This window comes from Nyctibius grandis, chromosome 3, assembly GCF_013368605.1.
Source record: "Nyctibius grandis isolate bNycGra1 chromosome 3, bNycGra1.pri, whole genome shotgun sequence".
NCBI lineage: Eukaryota > Metazoa > Chordata > Aves > Nyctibiiformes > Nyctibiidae > Nyctibius > Nyctibius grandis.
Genome location: NC_090660.1, coordinates 14,968,912 through 14,985,467, shown reverse-complemented (window position 1 = coordinate 14,985,467; position 16,556 = coordinate 14,968,912). Strand labels below are relative to the sequence as shown.

General features: G+C 41.0%; 1 protein-coding gene across 6 annotated transcripts in view; it reads left to right on the top strand.

The window, feature by feature from the left end:
* The window catches only part of FARS2 (phenylalanyl-tRNA synthetase 2, mitochondrial), a 255,388-nt gene that overhangs the window by 169,594 nt on the left and 69,238 nt on the right, over positions 1 to 16,556 (top strand). For all 6 annotated transcript variants that reach the window (XM_068396120.1, XM_068396125.1, XM_068396121.1 and 3 more), the window contains one exon: positions 8,146 to 8,297. In XM_068396120.1, coding sequence (XP_068252221.1) covers positions 8,146 to 8,297 — 152 coding nt within the window. The remainder of the gene's footprint in view (positions 1 to 8,145; positions 8,298 to 16,556) is intronic.

The following is a 16,556-nucleotide window of genomic DNA, read 5'->3' as shown; positions in this document are numbered from 1 at the left end:
CTGCAACAACCCTGCTTTTAGCAGGATTAGGTCAATTCTTTCATTTTTTTTATGTCATTCCTGCACTTTTTCAATTCCTTACTAATCATATAAAAATAACCTTTTCAGTGGCCATAGAAGTGATCCTTTTATGTCTGGAAAGCATCTCAAAAGCCATGTGTTGTTTCTGGTTTTTTTGACAATGGGTCAGTTTAAAATACATATTTGCACTCAGAGAAGTGTATTGTGGCTTTAAACTTGGAGCATTGTCCATGACAAAGTTAAATGAGCTTAGCTTTGTAATAAAATGCTTGCAAATTAAAGTAATGTTGTGCTTAAGAACACTGTCCCTTTCTGGTGGGACGACTGAGGCTTAATAACTAGCCTTACTTTTGGATGAACATGTTTAACGGCAAGATTTCTACTCACTCATTCTGCCACAGCACAAGTCCTCTTGCACATTCTTCCTGGTGCTTAGAAAAGGTGGAGCAGCTTATCTAAGAAGTTTAATTTTTTCATTGGCTGTTACCCATCTTAATTTTTCAATGTCATATTAGGTATCGACTTTCCTTTGTCAGGCAGGCTCCTCTATAATAAGCTGTAACTTTTAGTGTGGAAGAAAGGTCGTATTTGATCTTGTGCACGTTCATGTGTGTGTGCATTTGTGATGAGTCTTCGAGGGTTTTTCTATTCAAAGGTGCTTCACTAACATTGGAAAAGGTGACTAAATGAGATGATATGAAGAGCTACCTGGTGACCTGGTGAGGAGAGGCTGAGAGAGCTGGGTCTGTTCAGCTTGGAGAAGACTGAGAGGGGATCTTATCAACACTTACAAATACCTTAGGGGTGGGTGTCAAGAGGATGGGGCCAGACTCTTCTCAGTGGTGCCCAGTGACAGGACAAGGGGCAATGGGCACAAGATGAAACATGGGAAGTTCCATCTGAATATGAGGAGTAACTTCTTTACTTTGAGGGTGACAGAGCACTGGAACAGGCTGCCCAGGGTGGTTGTGGAGTCTCCTTCTCTGGAGATATTCAAAACCTGCCTGGACGCAACCCTGTGCAACATGCTCTAGGTGAACCTGCTTTGGCAGGGTGTTGGACTAGATGATCTCCAGAGGTCCCTTCCAACCCTTAACTATTCTGTGATTCTGTGACCACTTAGGCAGAATATAAGCAATTAAACTCTTTCTTGTTTTACACCTTCAGGTAACCTGTAATATGGCTCAAGAGAGAAACTCTTATCTTCAACAAGACCCCATAGGGCTTAACTTAGGTGGGAAGGGGACAGAGCTCGGATGGTGGTGTGCACCGCACAGCACAGAGGGATCTGGTCCACCAGGCACAAAGCTGCAGCTCCTGCTAAGGGGCCACAGCTGCCTCATCCCACATTGAAGGCTGAGACTTACCTAGAAAGACAGCATGTGCCTCATGGCACCTCCCTACTCAGACTGGATCTAGAATGGGCATTTCACCTTTGAGAACAGTTTAATTTACTGTGTTTCCTGATAACGTTGTTTTCTTTCTTATATTTTCTGCAAGGTACTTCCTGTATTTCCATAATTCCATGATTGTTTTTGCCCAGGGATGAGGGAGGTAAAGGCAAAGAGAGTGCTTTGCCAAGATGAAGAACAGCAATGACTTGTAACCCAATGCTGTTTTAATTGTGCAGGCTGCTGCTGACAAACAAGCTGGTCTTTCTGCCAAACATATGATTTTCTTCAAGGTATTGATCTCTAGAGGGGAGTCTGCCATTCCCGCCCCCCCCCCCCCCCCTTCTCACTCCCATGAAGAGCTGTAAACTGCACTAGTTGGAGTGGAAACTGGGATATTACTTGATTGATTCGACCCGTGGGGGTGTGTTGGCAAGTCCAGTCGGCTGCAGTATCTGTAGGCAAATGCTCCTTGTGGCTGGTGGTAGCTGTCGCTTGGGTTCTCATCTCAAATGAAAGCAGGGTCAGAACCAGGGCTCTTAAACACAGCTTAGAAATCAAACCATTTCTGTCAACCATGATAGATTAAAACCTTTCAGAATGGAAAGGAACCATGCTGGTTGGAAAGTAAAAAGGGAGGAAAATGGGGATGGCTGTGGGAATGTTTAGGCAATCTTTCCCCTTCCCCCAGCCCTAGAGCTCCTAGAAGACTTGATTGCAGAGTACTGCTGCCATGCCTAAGAGGAGTTGTATCTAAGGTGGTGTACACCTAGTTCTCTTCAGTAGCTCAACGTCTTTATGCTGTCCTTCATACTTGCTTTAAGATGAGAAATCACTAGACTAGAAAAAGAAAGGAGATTTAGTTTGGTAATATCATCGTTACCAGAATACAATGAAAGAAGCGATTTTCTTAAAGAGTAAAGACCTGTTACGCTATACCTAACCGTCCAGCTGAAATATGCTGTGTCCCATGATGGCAAACTGCAAGTGCTTGGAGAACAGCAGAACAGCAGAGCAAGTGCGAAAACAGTGTGATCCTTCTCTACTTTTACTGATCCTGCTTAAAGCCATGAGAGAGCTGCTAAGACAAAAATGCGGTTGGGTTGCTCTGTTTAATAGTGACTAGAGGATCTGTCCACCATGAATTTGTTTATTTCCTTTTGGTTCCATGTAACAGGTCCTTAGTTATGGTATGCACAATGTGGAAGAAATGCACTCTTTAGATCATTTGAAACCTGGTGCGTCCCTTGCTCTCTCTCCTCTTTTCCCCTTGCTTCTGTGAGAAAGAGTGAAGGGTGTTTCCCTTTCCACATTGAATGAATTAATGGTTTGAAGCCATTTGAGACACTCAAAGGCACTCACAGGATATTAAAATCAAGGACAGAGCATTCTCACCCATGCATGAAGAAAACTTCTTCCACTCAAAATGGTCCATGTACAAGCAGAGTGCCTGAAATCCAGGGAGCACATGATGTTCCCATGGACACATGGTGTTCCCCATACCTGTATGTGAGCTTGCAGAGGTGAAGAGCTCTGTTGGGGGGAGCAGACTGCAGTCCAAAAAGGGCTGATTATACTTGTGTGTTCATTCCCTGAGAAGCTCGGAGCACCACTGGAGGCTAACGCCCTTCTGCCGTTCCGTGCAGGAGGACAGCAGTGCATCAGTCCCAAACTGGTCCATTTGCTTTGGTTTTAACAGCTTAATCCCAGAACATATCTGTATATCTGCTTATCAGACTTCATTGAAGTTCTCTGTTGACATTTCTCCATTTCCTCCTTTGGATACACATGTGTATGTGTTTATACATAAATGTATATGTGTATGTGTCTATACATGTATGAATAGATAGAATTTACTGTATATGACTGAGAAAAAAATTGATTTAGTGAAGGGAAGGGTAGAGAACTTAATCATAATGGAACATTGTGACTGCGAATTTTAAGCCATGACAGCAAAGAAATCCAAAATTATGTTTCCTGCAGCAACTGTAATTTGTCTACGCTGGTCATAAATATGAAAGTGTAAATCTAGGAGCATACACACTAATACAGGAAACTTCATTATGTGCAAGAGGGCTAAGTTACAGTTGTAAATTTGCAAATTTGAATTTCATGCCTGTTACGTGTTTAAATTTCCTACGATAACATTGAATTAATGTAGTTTCACCATGGAATATATTAAGAAATGCTTAGCTATTACAGGACTGTAGCTTTCATTTCGATGATAATATGACATTGCATTAAAACTGTATAGTTTATGTACATATTTCTCCAAAACATGGGCAATGCAGGACTGTTAAACCTTGGCAGCCATGATGCTGCTAAGTCTCATATTTTTCTGACTTAGACTGATGATGGCAGTAAACCATGGCTGGCTTTTTAACAGTGTGGCTGCTGTGGAGTTGTTAACCCAGTCCTTGGTACATGTCATTGTTAACCTTGCATTTGTGTCACTGCTGTCAAAATACAAGTACCGCTTTTTCCTCTGCCGTGTTTGTTACACGTTCGTTGTGTCCCCTGGCCTGCAGCCAGGAGGGAACCGAGTGAACAGCCACAGCACAAAACTTCTCCTGTTCAGAAAAAGGTTTTTTTTTCCTGATGCCAAATATGTGTGGAAAGTTCTGAGGTTCATCCTGGTTTTCAAGACTCTGGGCTAAAGATGCTCTGTGGCCTTGTGCTGGCTTATTCGCTGGCACTGGCTGTGTGTTATCCCCAGCTGTTTTTCCTCCAGAGGTGGGAGCTTCTGCCATGCGTTGTGTTCTCTCTCCCGTGAGCTGTGAGGTATCTGCATCCAGGCCAGCTGATGATCCTTTGTTGTGTGTGGATGAACACAGACTACTCTTATGGTGACCACTTGATTCCTGCTGCCAGGGTGTCCAGAGCAGTGCCCTGGTGTGGCAACATACGCGGAGCTCGAGTTGTTCCTATTTTACGCTGACAGATGGATTCTGGTGAATCCTGTTGCTGCTTAAGACAGCTGTCCACCAATGCCTCAAGATGCTGCAGTCCTTCATCCAGCATATATTAGCAGCTGTTGCAGTCTGTGAACTGCAGTGGTGGAGGAACAGGCATGTGTTTGTTTTGTCAGCTGCTGCAGGGGCAGTAGTCCCTGACAGAAAGGTAGAGCAGAGGGCTGGGATGAGGAATGCCCTAAACCAGCAGAGCTCTTTTCTACCACAAACCCATGTAGAAGAGTCAGTGATGCACTCCTCAGGTACATCTAGGCGTGGGCTGGGTAGGCTGGCAGAGCAGGGTGCAGCACTTGTGTCCACCTACTTGTTTCTATACTAAAATTAGCATCCTGAGAGGGAAAAGCTTGCCATTTGAGTAAGCACTTGGCTTATTTATTAACCAGAGAAGGAAGTGTGACTAATGACTAGTAAACATGTGTCACGAAGGGTGGATCATCATAACATTCCATTTTATTATTAAAAAAAATGATAGCAATTCAGTGCTCCTAAATGCTTTCATCGTGGGTGATTGAAAAATGCAATGTCATTATTTGCAATATTCCCTACAACATGGGCTCAGTAAAGTCCTATAGATAGTGTAGTTACTGGGAAAGCACTCTTGTTTTCTGAGGCTGTTGAAAAATGTCAAAGATCATGCACTTCGTTGTTTGAAATGAAAAGTAAACAGAACATTTAAAGTAGAGCTGTGGAGACAAAACTGATGGGACCAAAGAAGTGGTGCAGAGTTGTCTGTGCATCGGCAGTGCTGTCTGCCAGGCCTGGCCGGCACCTGGCAGCAGCACTCTTCAGGCAGGATCAGTTCTACCTTTTCCTAAACCTCTTTTCATTTCCCCAAAATCGTAAGAGGAGTGGTCAGGCAGTGGAAGGAGGGACGGCCGGGCGTCCCGGCTTGGGCAGCGTTCTGGGAATCGGAGCCAACACGAAGGCAGTAGAGGCAGATGGTGTCCTGTTAGCTTCTTCAAGCACTGTGCTGGAGCATGCCAAAGTCATGAGGAGGAGGTGGCTGGAGGTGGCAGCAGAGTGGAAAAAGTAGTAGGAAGAACACATTGCTCTGAAGAGGGGCCTCTAAACATCTGTAAATTCATAAGGAAACTGTCTTTGGGGCTGCTGTTTGCCTTGAACCTGGAAGGGGATCAAAGTCAGTGGGCTTTAGACTGCCCTGTTGTTAAAGGGCAGGAGAGTTTAGAAAAGAGGACAGTGATGGCGGTGGGATCTGTTGGACCACAGTATGTATTTGCTGGGGTGCCTGAATACAAACTTAGTAACTTCATTTTGACCTGCCAGCTGGAGACTCTTGTCCTGTCCCCTTCACATTTAGGTGCAGCTAATAAACAATTATGTAGCTCATGCAGCTCTGCAACAAACAGATCAATACATCTGAGAACTAGGAATTTTATCCTTATACTAACTTTAGTGTTGATATAATACTTACTGCAATGATATCGACTGCAGCCAGGTGGTGAAGGGACAGTATAATAGGGGATTATTGCCTTACCTTTTAATTTAAGAGATTTTTCTGCATTATAAGGCTCTGAGAAAAGGTTAGTACCTGATAATAAACAAGTTACACTTACTGTTTTAAGCATTTGTCCTTCCAGTCTATGTAACACACACAAGCATACACACATGCGTGCACACACAAAATTACAACAATGCTCTATCTAAGATAGTAACACCATGGACTGAGTCAAAGAAGCAGTTTTCTTACAGATTTGATAATCCAGGAGGGACAGAACCTACAGTTTATTACATCTTGGAGTGACTTTGCTCACATGGAATTTGATTACACTGATAATGTAAGTCAGACTGTTCCAGGTACGTTTGACAGATCTGACCACATTCAGTCCTTGCATACATCTCATTTTAAATGGGAAAAAGAGCGTTGTTTTCATGTGCCTGACATAATCCTGCTACTTTTGAACTTGATAGCAAATACTCACTCACTATGAATTGTGGGTACTCTGCTCCTTTCGGGATTTAGGATATTACTGAATTACTTGAATGTGCAATTATTTTTCTTTACTGTCCTTGTACCTGTGGGAATGAAAAGAAGGCACCTGCCCAAATGGAGTGATCATGCTTAGGCTCATGAGCCATGTCTTCTAGTTGGATAATTAAATCTGTGAATTCAGTGAGTTTTGGATTAGTCCCCACAAGCTTTAAGATGTGTTCAGTAGGTTGCTGAAATATAGCAGTGGTAAATATAGTGGTAGACAGGGGTGAAATGAGAATATAGGGGTCTATTGTGGGATTATGACTTTATTTACACTAACACATGTATCAGGTTGTTGGCTGAGGAGTATCTCCAGCATTTGCAGCTGTGACTTTTGTATAGCAGAGATGTTTACATTTCATTCATTAGTGTTTCATCCAAAGATCTCGTGTGATGGTTTTATTGTGCGAGGTTTTTTTTGAATTTGGTATACAGGATATGAATTCATTTGACAAGTTTATTCCTTTAACAAGTTGGATAATCATTTGTGATTCACAATTTTATTCACTGGGGGGGGTTATTAATTTGAAACTTGCACTGTATTCCTTAACAGATATTTGTTGGCTGGTTTACACTCCACAGAACAGGATTTGTACAAATCAGCATGCTGTAAATTTGCCTTTTTGACAGGTTTATTGCCTTAGCAGGTATTCACTTAGGATTTTACTGTTCCATCATAAAACATTCCCAGGCATGGAATCATTTTTGAGTGAGATAATATACTGTATAGACCAAGGTGTACACATGAACTATCATATACATATGAGCAAAATTAGAAAAGAAGTTTTCTTCTGCAGACCCCAACAATTTTGTGCAAACATACTTATTTCAACTGCAGTGCATTAATGGAAGGCAGAAGTAAGATATTGCATGACCTAGAGGGCATGAAAGAGCATTACCATTTTCTTTTCTTCAAAGGAGGAAGCGTCTCAGCAAAGTCAAGATCTGAAACCCATTGACTCCAGAGAAGTTTCATCAAAACTAAAAAACTAATAATTGTCTTGTTTTCTTTCTCTCTCTCTTCCTGTTTTTGTAAAGAACAAGTTGCACTTTTCTGACCGCAAGATGAGCTCTTTCTGTCTGCAGCAGAGATGCCTCTTTATGTTTAAGAGTCTGTTGTGGTTCTTGTGGAATTAATAACTATGCGAACAGCAGTACTTTTTTTGTGGTTGTAGATGTTTAGATGTCTATAAAAACCACTGGGAAGAGAATTGATACTTCTTTTTAAGGCGAAGTGTGTTTCTTATTGTAACCTTTTAATAAGAAGGCACCTATTGATAAGACTTTCTTAGAAATTGGACAGTACAAATAATAAATGTATCATGATACAAAATGATATAGAAGAATGATATAAAATACATATAAATTTTATACATGAAAGTGCTAAGAATTTGAATCTGTAAAAAATCTGAAAAATGTTTTTTAAAAGTACAATTCTACCCTGTGAATAATCATGTTCAAATGTTCCCTTCCTTTTAAACAGCTCTGGTCCGAAAGTGTATTCAGGCTCATAAATGATGATTTTAGCAAACAAAACAAGTTTTTTCTTCTGAATGAATGAATCAAAGTGATTATGAGGGGGTCTGTAAAAGACATTTCCTAGTATAGAATCTTGTGTCTCAGTTGTTTACGAGGTCAGTTTGCACTTCAAAAAGCATTTCAGAAAGCTTCTAAAATGTGGGCTGTGCATGTTATACAAGTTCGAAACAGTTGTAGGTACACCCACCAAGTCCAGCCGCTTATAAAGGTATGTTTTTTAATTTTTTAGCCGCTCAGCAGATATCCACCTTTGATCAATGACATGTCCTTTTGGCTGCCTTCTGAGACATACTCTAAGAATGATTTCTATGATTTGGCTCGAACCGTTGGTGGAGACCTGATAGAGAAGGTTGTCCTAGTGGATGAATTTACCGATCCAAAGTAAGTAAAACTTTTAACACATTTTTCCTGTGGTCAGAATATAAATATTTTAGTTCTGTATCCCAAGAAACTCTTGATTCATACAGTGTTTGCACATTTCATTTTTAAGCTCCAAAACATTTTTACAACACTTTCCAGAATAAATATTTTTACTTAAAAACATTATGTTATATTTCAGTTTTGTACTAGTATTGAGCTTCTGGTATTCAGACCACAACCCCAATGTGCTGTTAATCACATCAGCAGTGAACAACTGCCTTCCTCAATACACCTGGCAATGCGTGGCACTCTTATCCATACCAGGTCTGCTATTGTAGCCCTGCTCTTTGCTGAGTGACTGATGTTTGTCTCATTGTTCTCTTCCTTTCTTTGTCTAGTCCTGATTCACTAGTAGACTTTTACTATATTTGTCAGGGATAACAATGATTTGTTGCAGAGTACTATTGTTGGTGTTCAACAGGGAGAAAAAAATAGACTTTGTTCCTTTCTTTCTGATACTTATTTACGCTGTTGAACAATCTCTCTTGCTTCAGAATGCCTTCTTATGGGTATAGCGGCACTGACATGACCACTGGGTGCACAGGTTCCTTGTCCAACTGATACTATCAGTTGTCCCAAAAACTTTCAAGTATCAGCTATTACATATGCACTGTTTTTCAATTTGCTGTTTCCAAATCAAGAAGTAAATATACTGCTGGTTACCCAACTTTCTAAAACTGGGTTTTAAAATAATTTCTCTTCTTGGAGACTTTTTTTTTGGTGCTGTGGAAAGCCAGGTGGTAAACCTAACTGCAGTGTTTTTTAAAGATGATAGGAAAATGATTCATGTTGTTCTCCAACACCTATAGATTTTTTTTTCTTTCTACATCCAGGTATTTGACCATGTTGTTCTTTTGAATTTGATGTGTGTTGCAGACTGGATGGATAGTTTATTCTATGGCCTAGTTTTCATGGTGGTTCAGTGGATTAATATTTATTTGGGTTTTTTCCTTTTTACCCTTTTTGTGTGGTGTTATGTGAGACTGTTTCTACTGTGTGAAGAAACAGAAATGCCAGTGGAATTTGTGTGGACATCTGAAAGCTTTGAGTCATTAATTCTTGAGTCGTCTTCACATGCAAATCATGCGAAAGGATCTTAGCCCTATACTCAAAACAGGGTGTCCAGCAAAGGAATATAGGCTAGGATAAGATAATCAGTACTATCCATTGTAATGAACAACAAAACCGTATCTTACGGAGAAATTCAAAAGCAAGTTTGTTGCAGGTATGCATAACTTCTTATTGTCACTTGGACTGCACCGTAGTATCAGTTAGCACAAGTGCATAGACATTGAAGGCTGCTCACATGGATCCAGCTGAAGATATATTTAGTTGTCTTCTGTCATGATGGTTCTGATGCAGTACAATCAACATTCTTTGTAAATATTGGGATGTTATACCCATTTTTGGAACCAGTCCTTTCCCTTCATTCATGCTGAATGTGTATTGTATGCATAACACCTCTGTGTTCATTGCCACTTTTTGTCTACATTCTTCCTGATGATACCAAACACGCGATCATCTTTGTTGTTACATCTTCTCTTGGGGGAAAATCCTGTGTGTAGTGTAAGCAGCTCTTCCAAGGCTGAAGGTTTCAAGAAGTCTTGTTCCCTGCTCCCTCAAACAGAGGCAGTATTATTCTGTGATTACTCTTACAGCTAACTGGAGGAATCTACATACACTGAGAGGGCCTCGCCAGCAGCACTGCATCAGTCACAGCTCAGCTCATGGGTCATGCTTCTCTTCTTTGCTGAGAATATCATCTCCCATACTAGTAGAGTGGTGAGGTAGGGACAGGATTCCCTGCTCTGGATTTCTACTATATGTATTTTCTACTTTGATAACTTTGACACATCCTGAACGTACACCAGGGGTGACAGTTGTTCAGCACAAGATCATTTCTTCCTCCACAAGGAATACGCATCTGGTTCCCTCTGTGACTTTTGCAAGTAGATGGGAAGGATGACTGCTCACTGGGAATTGTCACACAGATTTAGGACTTTCCTAGTATTGTCCTCTAAAGCCATTAAACCCTCACTCAGCAGACATCCAAATATGTTTTGACACTACAAGGAGGAAACATTTCTCACCTTCATGTCTGAAGAATTTAAGTGGTGACACTAATGGGTTGTTGGTAAGTAATATTGTAGTCCTCTTACTTTGTTCAACTGCAACAACAATAAAAGAAATCTTGTAAAATGCCTCATTAAAAACCAGTAATTCCAAAGAGATTATCTACCTCATTAAAAAAGGAATTATAGGTAAAGGCTGTAACATAATGGTTACTTTGCCCTTTCTTCTTAGAACAGAGCGTGTGCAGATATGTAACTCTTGCAGAATGATGACGTAAGCCATGTAAGTCATTTTGTCTGTTCTCTAAAGCCTTTGGAAGACTGACTCTTTGAAAAGCATGTTCTGCTTACTCTTAATTCCAAGATAATAGTCTTGTTACAGGAATGATACGGTGGCTTCTTTAATTCAGAGTTGTAGAAAAGCCTCTGGGCACAGAAATTAACGTAAGAGATCCTCAGTGTTGCTATGGAACTGTATGTTACAGATCTAGATGCTTGTAATCATTATCTTGAATTTGTAGTGATTCTGATGTGGAGGATGGAAGAAAAGTGTATAGGATAGGGAAGCCTGCAATGCTGCTATCTTGAATGTTAGTTACTTACAAGCAGCTTAATAAGTTCATGTTTGTAATTAATCACTTCTAGAATTTAAAATTCAGAATTCTTTCATCCTTTAAAAATACCAGTTTCATGAGGAATTAGGACATCGTCAGTCTTATTTTCCTCCTGAAACTACCTTTCTTAGTTATAGGACTATAAAGATTGGAAAACAGAAAATACTATACAAATAAAACTAATTTAGAACGCAGAAAGAGGTCTTTTAATTAAGATCCTTTATAGAGGCTGTCTGTGTGATACTGTGTAGTTACCTTACAGACTTTTCTGTGGTTCAGAAACCTTTCAAGGTTCCACTGGGCTTCAAACTGATAACCATGCTCTGGTACATTGCAATTACGGTGTGTATTAGCAGTGAAAATGTATTCCTCTACAGGGAAAAGGAAATGGGGGGAGAAAAAGCATGAGACAGGTAATTGTTTAAACAAGGAAGAGACGTCTGGAAAAAAAAGTAAGTCTTGATTATCCAGTTTGTGGGGTGATGATGTTGAGCCATCTTCCAGGAAAGCACAGGCAAATACAGCAGGATACAACAAAGTTACAGCAGGAAGGAGCCTCATTGCTGAAAAGCACAAATTTAGGAGAATGCCAAGTTACTGTGCTAGGGTAATTAAGAACCGTTCCAGGCTAAATGCATCTTAGGTTAACTTAACTAAACAAGACACAGCATTGAGGTAAACTGAGTAATGTGCGATGTGTGAAGAAGGCTTTCCAGAATATAAACTTTTTAGTTCAGTTTAGTCTGCAAAAATTTTATTTTCTTTTCCTTACAGCTGAAACTAATTTTAATGGATGCCAGCCTCATGGGGCTAGATCAATTGTAAAATGTTTTGAGCAGAAAGTTATTTCATACTGCAGTCACATGTTACTTTGAGGGGGAAAAATAAGCATTCCCTATTAGAAAATAATGTACTAGCAGTAGTTAGGACATGTAGACATTTCTGTATTTACCTCTCTTGAATTTTGTTATTCCCCTAAATTCCTGTTCACCAGTGCAACAGGTTAGACCTCACAGAGCAAAGAAATCCAGGTACTCTGTTCCAAGCAGAGAACTGAGTTTTAGCAGCTAAGTCAAGGTAGGTAGCTTTTGCATAAAGTCATTCTGGAAACCAGCATAACTGTAGGGATGCTCAGCAAGAGTCCTCTGATCCACAAGAACTTCCTCCCTTTGCTTTCATCCCAGCGATTCCAAACAGGCCCACCTGCCCCCAACATGCCTTTTGAGTCAAAAGTGTTGAACTAAAAGGAGAACATGGACTTTCCAGGTGTCTGCAGTCCCCACGCGCCTCTCCACATTACCGATGTGTGTCTGCACAAGGTTCACATGAGAGGAGATGGCCTGTGGATCTCAGCTGCCAGACAGCACTTGGGACCCTAGGCAGCTGCTCAGGGGGCTTAGATCCACAGTCAGACTGGGAAATCTGGGAATAGGGGATCCTTGAACAAGAGAGGAGCATCACCTGTGTGAGATATCTCTTGCATTCAGAACCTGCATCTGGGGGAGAGAGTGAGTAGTACATGAGACTGAACAGGTCAGAGGATAATCCTGTCAGCTGTTGATACCTTCCCATCGCCCATAGCGTAAAAGGCCATCACAGACCTGTACAACTGAATGTGGATGGGAAAGTGAGGCCCACTGTCACCTGATTTTTAGGGTATTCTTGGAATCTAAATGTTGTATCAGGCTTGTCCTGATAACACAGGGTGTAACTTCATCCAAGATGAATAATGCAAAACATGGCTGTAACACACCTGTTATTCAGGCATATAAAGCATAAATCAGCAGATATGAAGAAGTAGTTGTGGCTTTGCTGAAATGCCAAGGAAACTGAGTGAAACTGGAGGTTGCGGCAAGAACAGGAGCAGAGTATCTGTAAGGCAAGCAGAATAGAGAAGAAATGTCCCTTTACAGTGAGCAAAATGTTTTCCACAGTACATCTTGTGGATTTAAGCTCTCTTTACTTGATGCATTAGCTGCAAACATTTAGATTTTCGTACATTTGTCTTCTGGAACATATTTTTCTGTGCATGGTCTGTAAAGTCAGTTCACTGTGACTTGCCTTGAGTTGTCGTATGCTGCGTGAGCCGTGCGACCAGCCACCGGAAGGCGATGGCACTGTTCCTGCTACCTGACTGAATTATTTCTTTCAAATCCCTGGAGATCTTTAAGGACCTGTAAGCATTGCTGTGCAAATACATGATGAGTGAGGATTTGTGGCTGACGTTTTTCCCTTTGGAACATTCTAGTGAACAAACATATGCAAAACCAAAGAGAATATTTTGGCCTATATTGATACTGAAGGGAGAAAAGAAAGTCAGGGGTTTTTTTCCTTACTTTTTGCAATGTCTGTTGTACCCTCCATATATTTAAGTTCACGCTTTCTACTACTCAACTTGTCTAAACTGCCTAATCAATATGAATGACCTTCAGAAGTTAAATCAGAAAGTAATCTCCTTTTCGGTGGTCAAGACTCTTCCAGTTCCAGAAAGAAAACAGGTTTCGCAGGGAAAAAGAAGGGCTGGCTGAATGGCAGTCAAAAGGTAGAAAGGTCTCTGCCCACTGTGCATAAGCAAATGAAAACTGTTGCTGTGCAGAGAATCCCAGTAAGAGCAGCGTCTTGCATTTCTGAGACATTCAAGTAAGTACTGCCACCGCACATACATGAAATTCCAGGGATGATAATGAAAGCAAACCTGTCCAAAGTAATAGAGGAAATACTGGCTAATCACACGTGGTAGAATATGTGGTAGGAGTGGCAGATGGTCAGAGAGAAGAGTCAGGGGTGAGTACCTGTGCCCTCCAATGCAGCACCACAAAGAGATTCCAGAAATGCCAAGGCTGCTTATCTTTGCTTTGGGTAAGTCCTGCAAATGTGTTTTGTTTCAGCTCAGCATTCAGTGTCTCTTCTCTTAGGTACCTTGCATCACCCTGTCAGGTGTGATGGCCTCGCATCCTCGTTCTGAAAAAGTTTTTTCTGAGTTTTGCAGAGATGTTATTTTCCTACTGGTCTGGGACCTGATTTTTTAAAGTTTGACACTAAAATTTCTTTTTTGTTAGAAAGAGAAGGGAGGGGAGGATGTGCCTCCACATCTTCCTTTGTAAGGCTGAAAAAAGTATACAAAACTGTAATCAAGAAATGCACTGTGTCCTCAGTGGTACTTAAGAGGTAAATTTTTAATCAGAACAACTAAAAATACCCTGAAAAGGCAGTATGGAGACAGTAAGGGGGGAAAAATTGATTTGCTGCATTTTGACAGCTACACTGTTAAAAATATAAGTGGGGAATAGGTAAGAAAGGATTTATTCTTGCCTTTGAGTGAGTTACTTGAACACTTAAGTGGTGAGATCTGCCCGTTTGTAACAGTCTGTTAAGTGAAGGGAGAGGAAATGTATTGGCTGCTGTGAAGGAGGAAGGTGGGTGCATTATGGCACCATCTTTAGAGACTTTGGGAGTACTCAGATGACCTGTGTCTCTTTTTTGCCAAATAGTAAAAGAAACAGATGACAGCGAAGAATCAAATCCTATTGACCGCTGTGTTGTGTCAATGCACACCCATAGCTCCTTGTTAGTATATGGAAAAAACAATGTAATAACATCATTTTCCTTTTTATTGCCAGATTTGTTGCCTTTTTCCTTATCTAGATGGAGATAAAATCAAATACTTTTAGGTCTTGTTTATTTATTGAAGCTGGCTTGGTTTTGTCTTGCTTCTGGAACAGGTGAATTAAGCAAAATAGTTCTGAAGCTCTGCTTGCTGCTAGTATTACACAAATTAAAGCAATCAGTTCAGTCCCTGAACACCTTGTTGTTCTTCAGCCTGAGCACTTTACAATTTGCTGAGGGATTCTTTGAGATTACCTTTAACTGCTGACCTGGCAAAGTCCCAGCAACAGCTTCTCTGCAGAAAAAGCAACTGGAAGTTGCTTTTGACAGTAGCTAGCAGAGGATGGGCTTCCTATTCATGAACTGTGTTCTCCAGCTCTTCATTTTTTTCTTTCATCTGGTCAAATATGTGGGAGACTAATATTTTTGCAATGGAGTAGCTGTTTGTGGGAGGCTCTGTCAGTGGATACTGGTTGACTTCTGAGTTTTTTCTTCAGCTGTCGCAGTATAGCGTGACTGTATAGTGGCTAGTTAAAGCACTATAGTCCCTTTTTGTCCCACCCAGGAGCAGTGGCACCTGTTTTCCGTGAATGAGAACCTTGTCTGTTGTTTCTTTTGCCTTATGGGCTTCAGCTTAGAAAACATACCTGTAATGGGTTGCATGCTTTTAAGTGCATTTCACTCCTGGTATGTGCGTGCCAGGCGATCCCCTGTGCCCCAGACCAACCTGACAGCCAGTGGTGTTTGCTTGATTCACAGTCGGAGTGGCCCCAACTGTTCTTCGGCTTCTTCCTCTTCCCTGCCTTTTCTCCTTTGAAAAGCAGCTGTGTAGAAATAGCAGCTCCGTTCTCATAGCAGCTCCTGCTTAGAGGTGGTCGGGGACTTTCCGGCCAAATTCATTTAAAGACTGGGCTGCCCAGAGAGAGGTGCTTTATGAAGACATATGGGTTCTGCTCATGCCCCACCAGAGGACAGATAATCTACCACCTGAGGGGTGAGATGGTGAGGTTTTTGTCCCGGCTGCCAAGAAGTTTAAAGGAGCCTGGACTTGGGCTCCTTGTCTGTAACTACAAGGTAACCCTGCCGTGCTGATTGCTACATGGCTCCAGGGTGCCTTGTACTTCCCACTTTCTAGCAATCTTGATGCCCTGCTGTCCCCTACCAGGACTGAGACTGTCAGAATCTGGCTTTCCCAGATATCCTGCACAGTAGCAGGGGCATTCGCAGAGCACAGGGCAGATATCTGCTAGTTTTTATTTTTTAGGAAATTGAACTGAAAAGCTTTTAATTCCTCCTTTTCTTCCCCAGCAAAAACATTCCAGACTGAAATGAATATAGAGAATTAATTGAGTAAATATGCACATATTTTTGTTTAAAAAAGACTTGCAGATATTTTAGAAATTCTGAATTTCAACCAGCTCTGTTCCATCTTCTTTATAGTACCTAGTGGGTGAAGTCAGAGATAGCAAAAATGCACTTGCACTTTTATAGCACAAGCCAGAAAGTATTGCTTGATATGGAAGTAGATCTTTTCAGTGCTGTATTTATTATATATACATGTGTGGACTTGGAATCTGTCTGCATATTTTTGTTGAGCATCCTCTTCAAAGGTTTTTAAATGCTTGGCCTAGAGCTTTTGAATTCCAGGTACCTAATTCCATTGGGTTGCTTTTGAAGTCCCCCAAATAGCAGTTCCCTGCCCAAATCTAAGAGTGTCATAAAGAACTATGAGAGGAGTGAGAGGAGGGACAAAGAAGTCTATCCTGCAGGAATAGCATGTCCTTGAACTGTTTGGCATCTGCTTATGCTAGGCATTTCTAGCTTCATCTGCTAGAAGGATGGACTTGAAAAATACTAGTAAATTCCTTGACTTTGTTTTACAAAAACAAAAAAGAAAAATATTGTAAAAAAAATAAATCCTTGCTTTA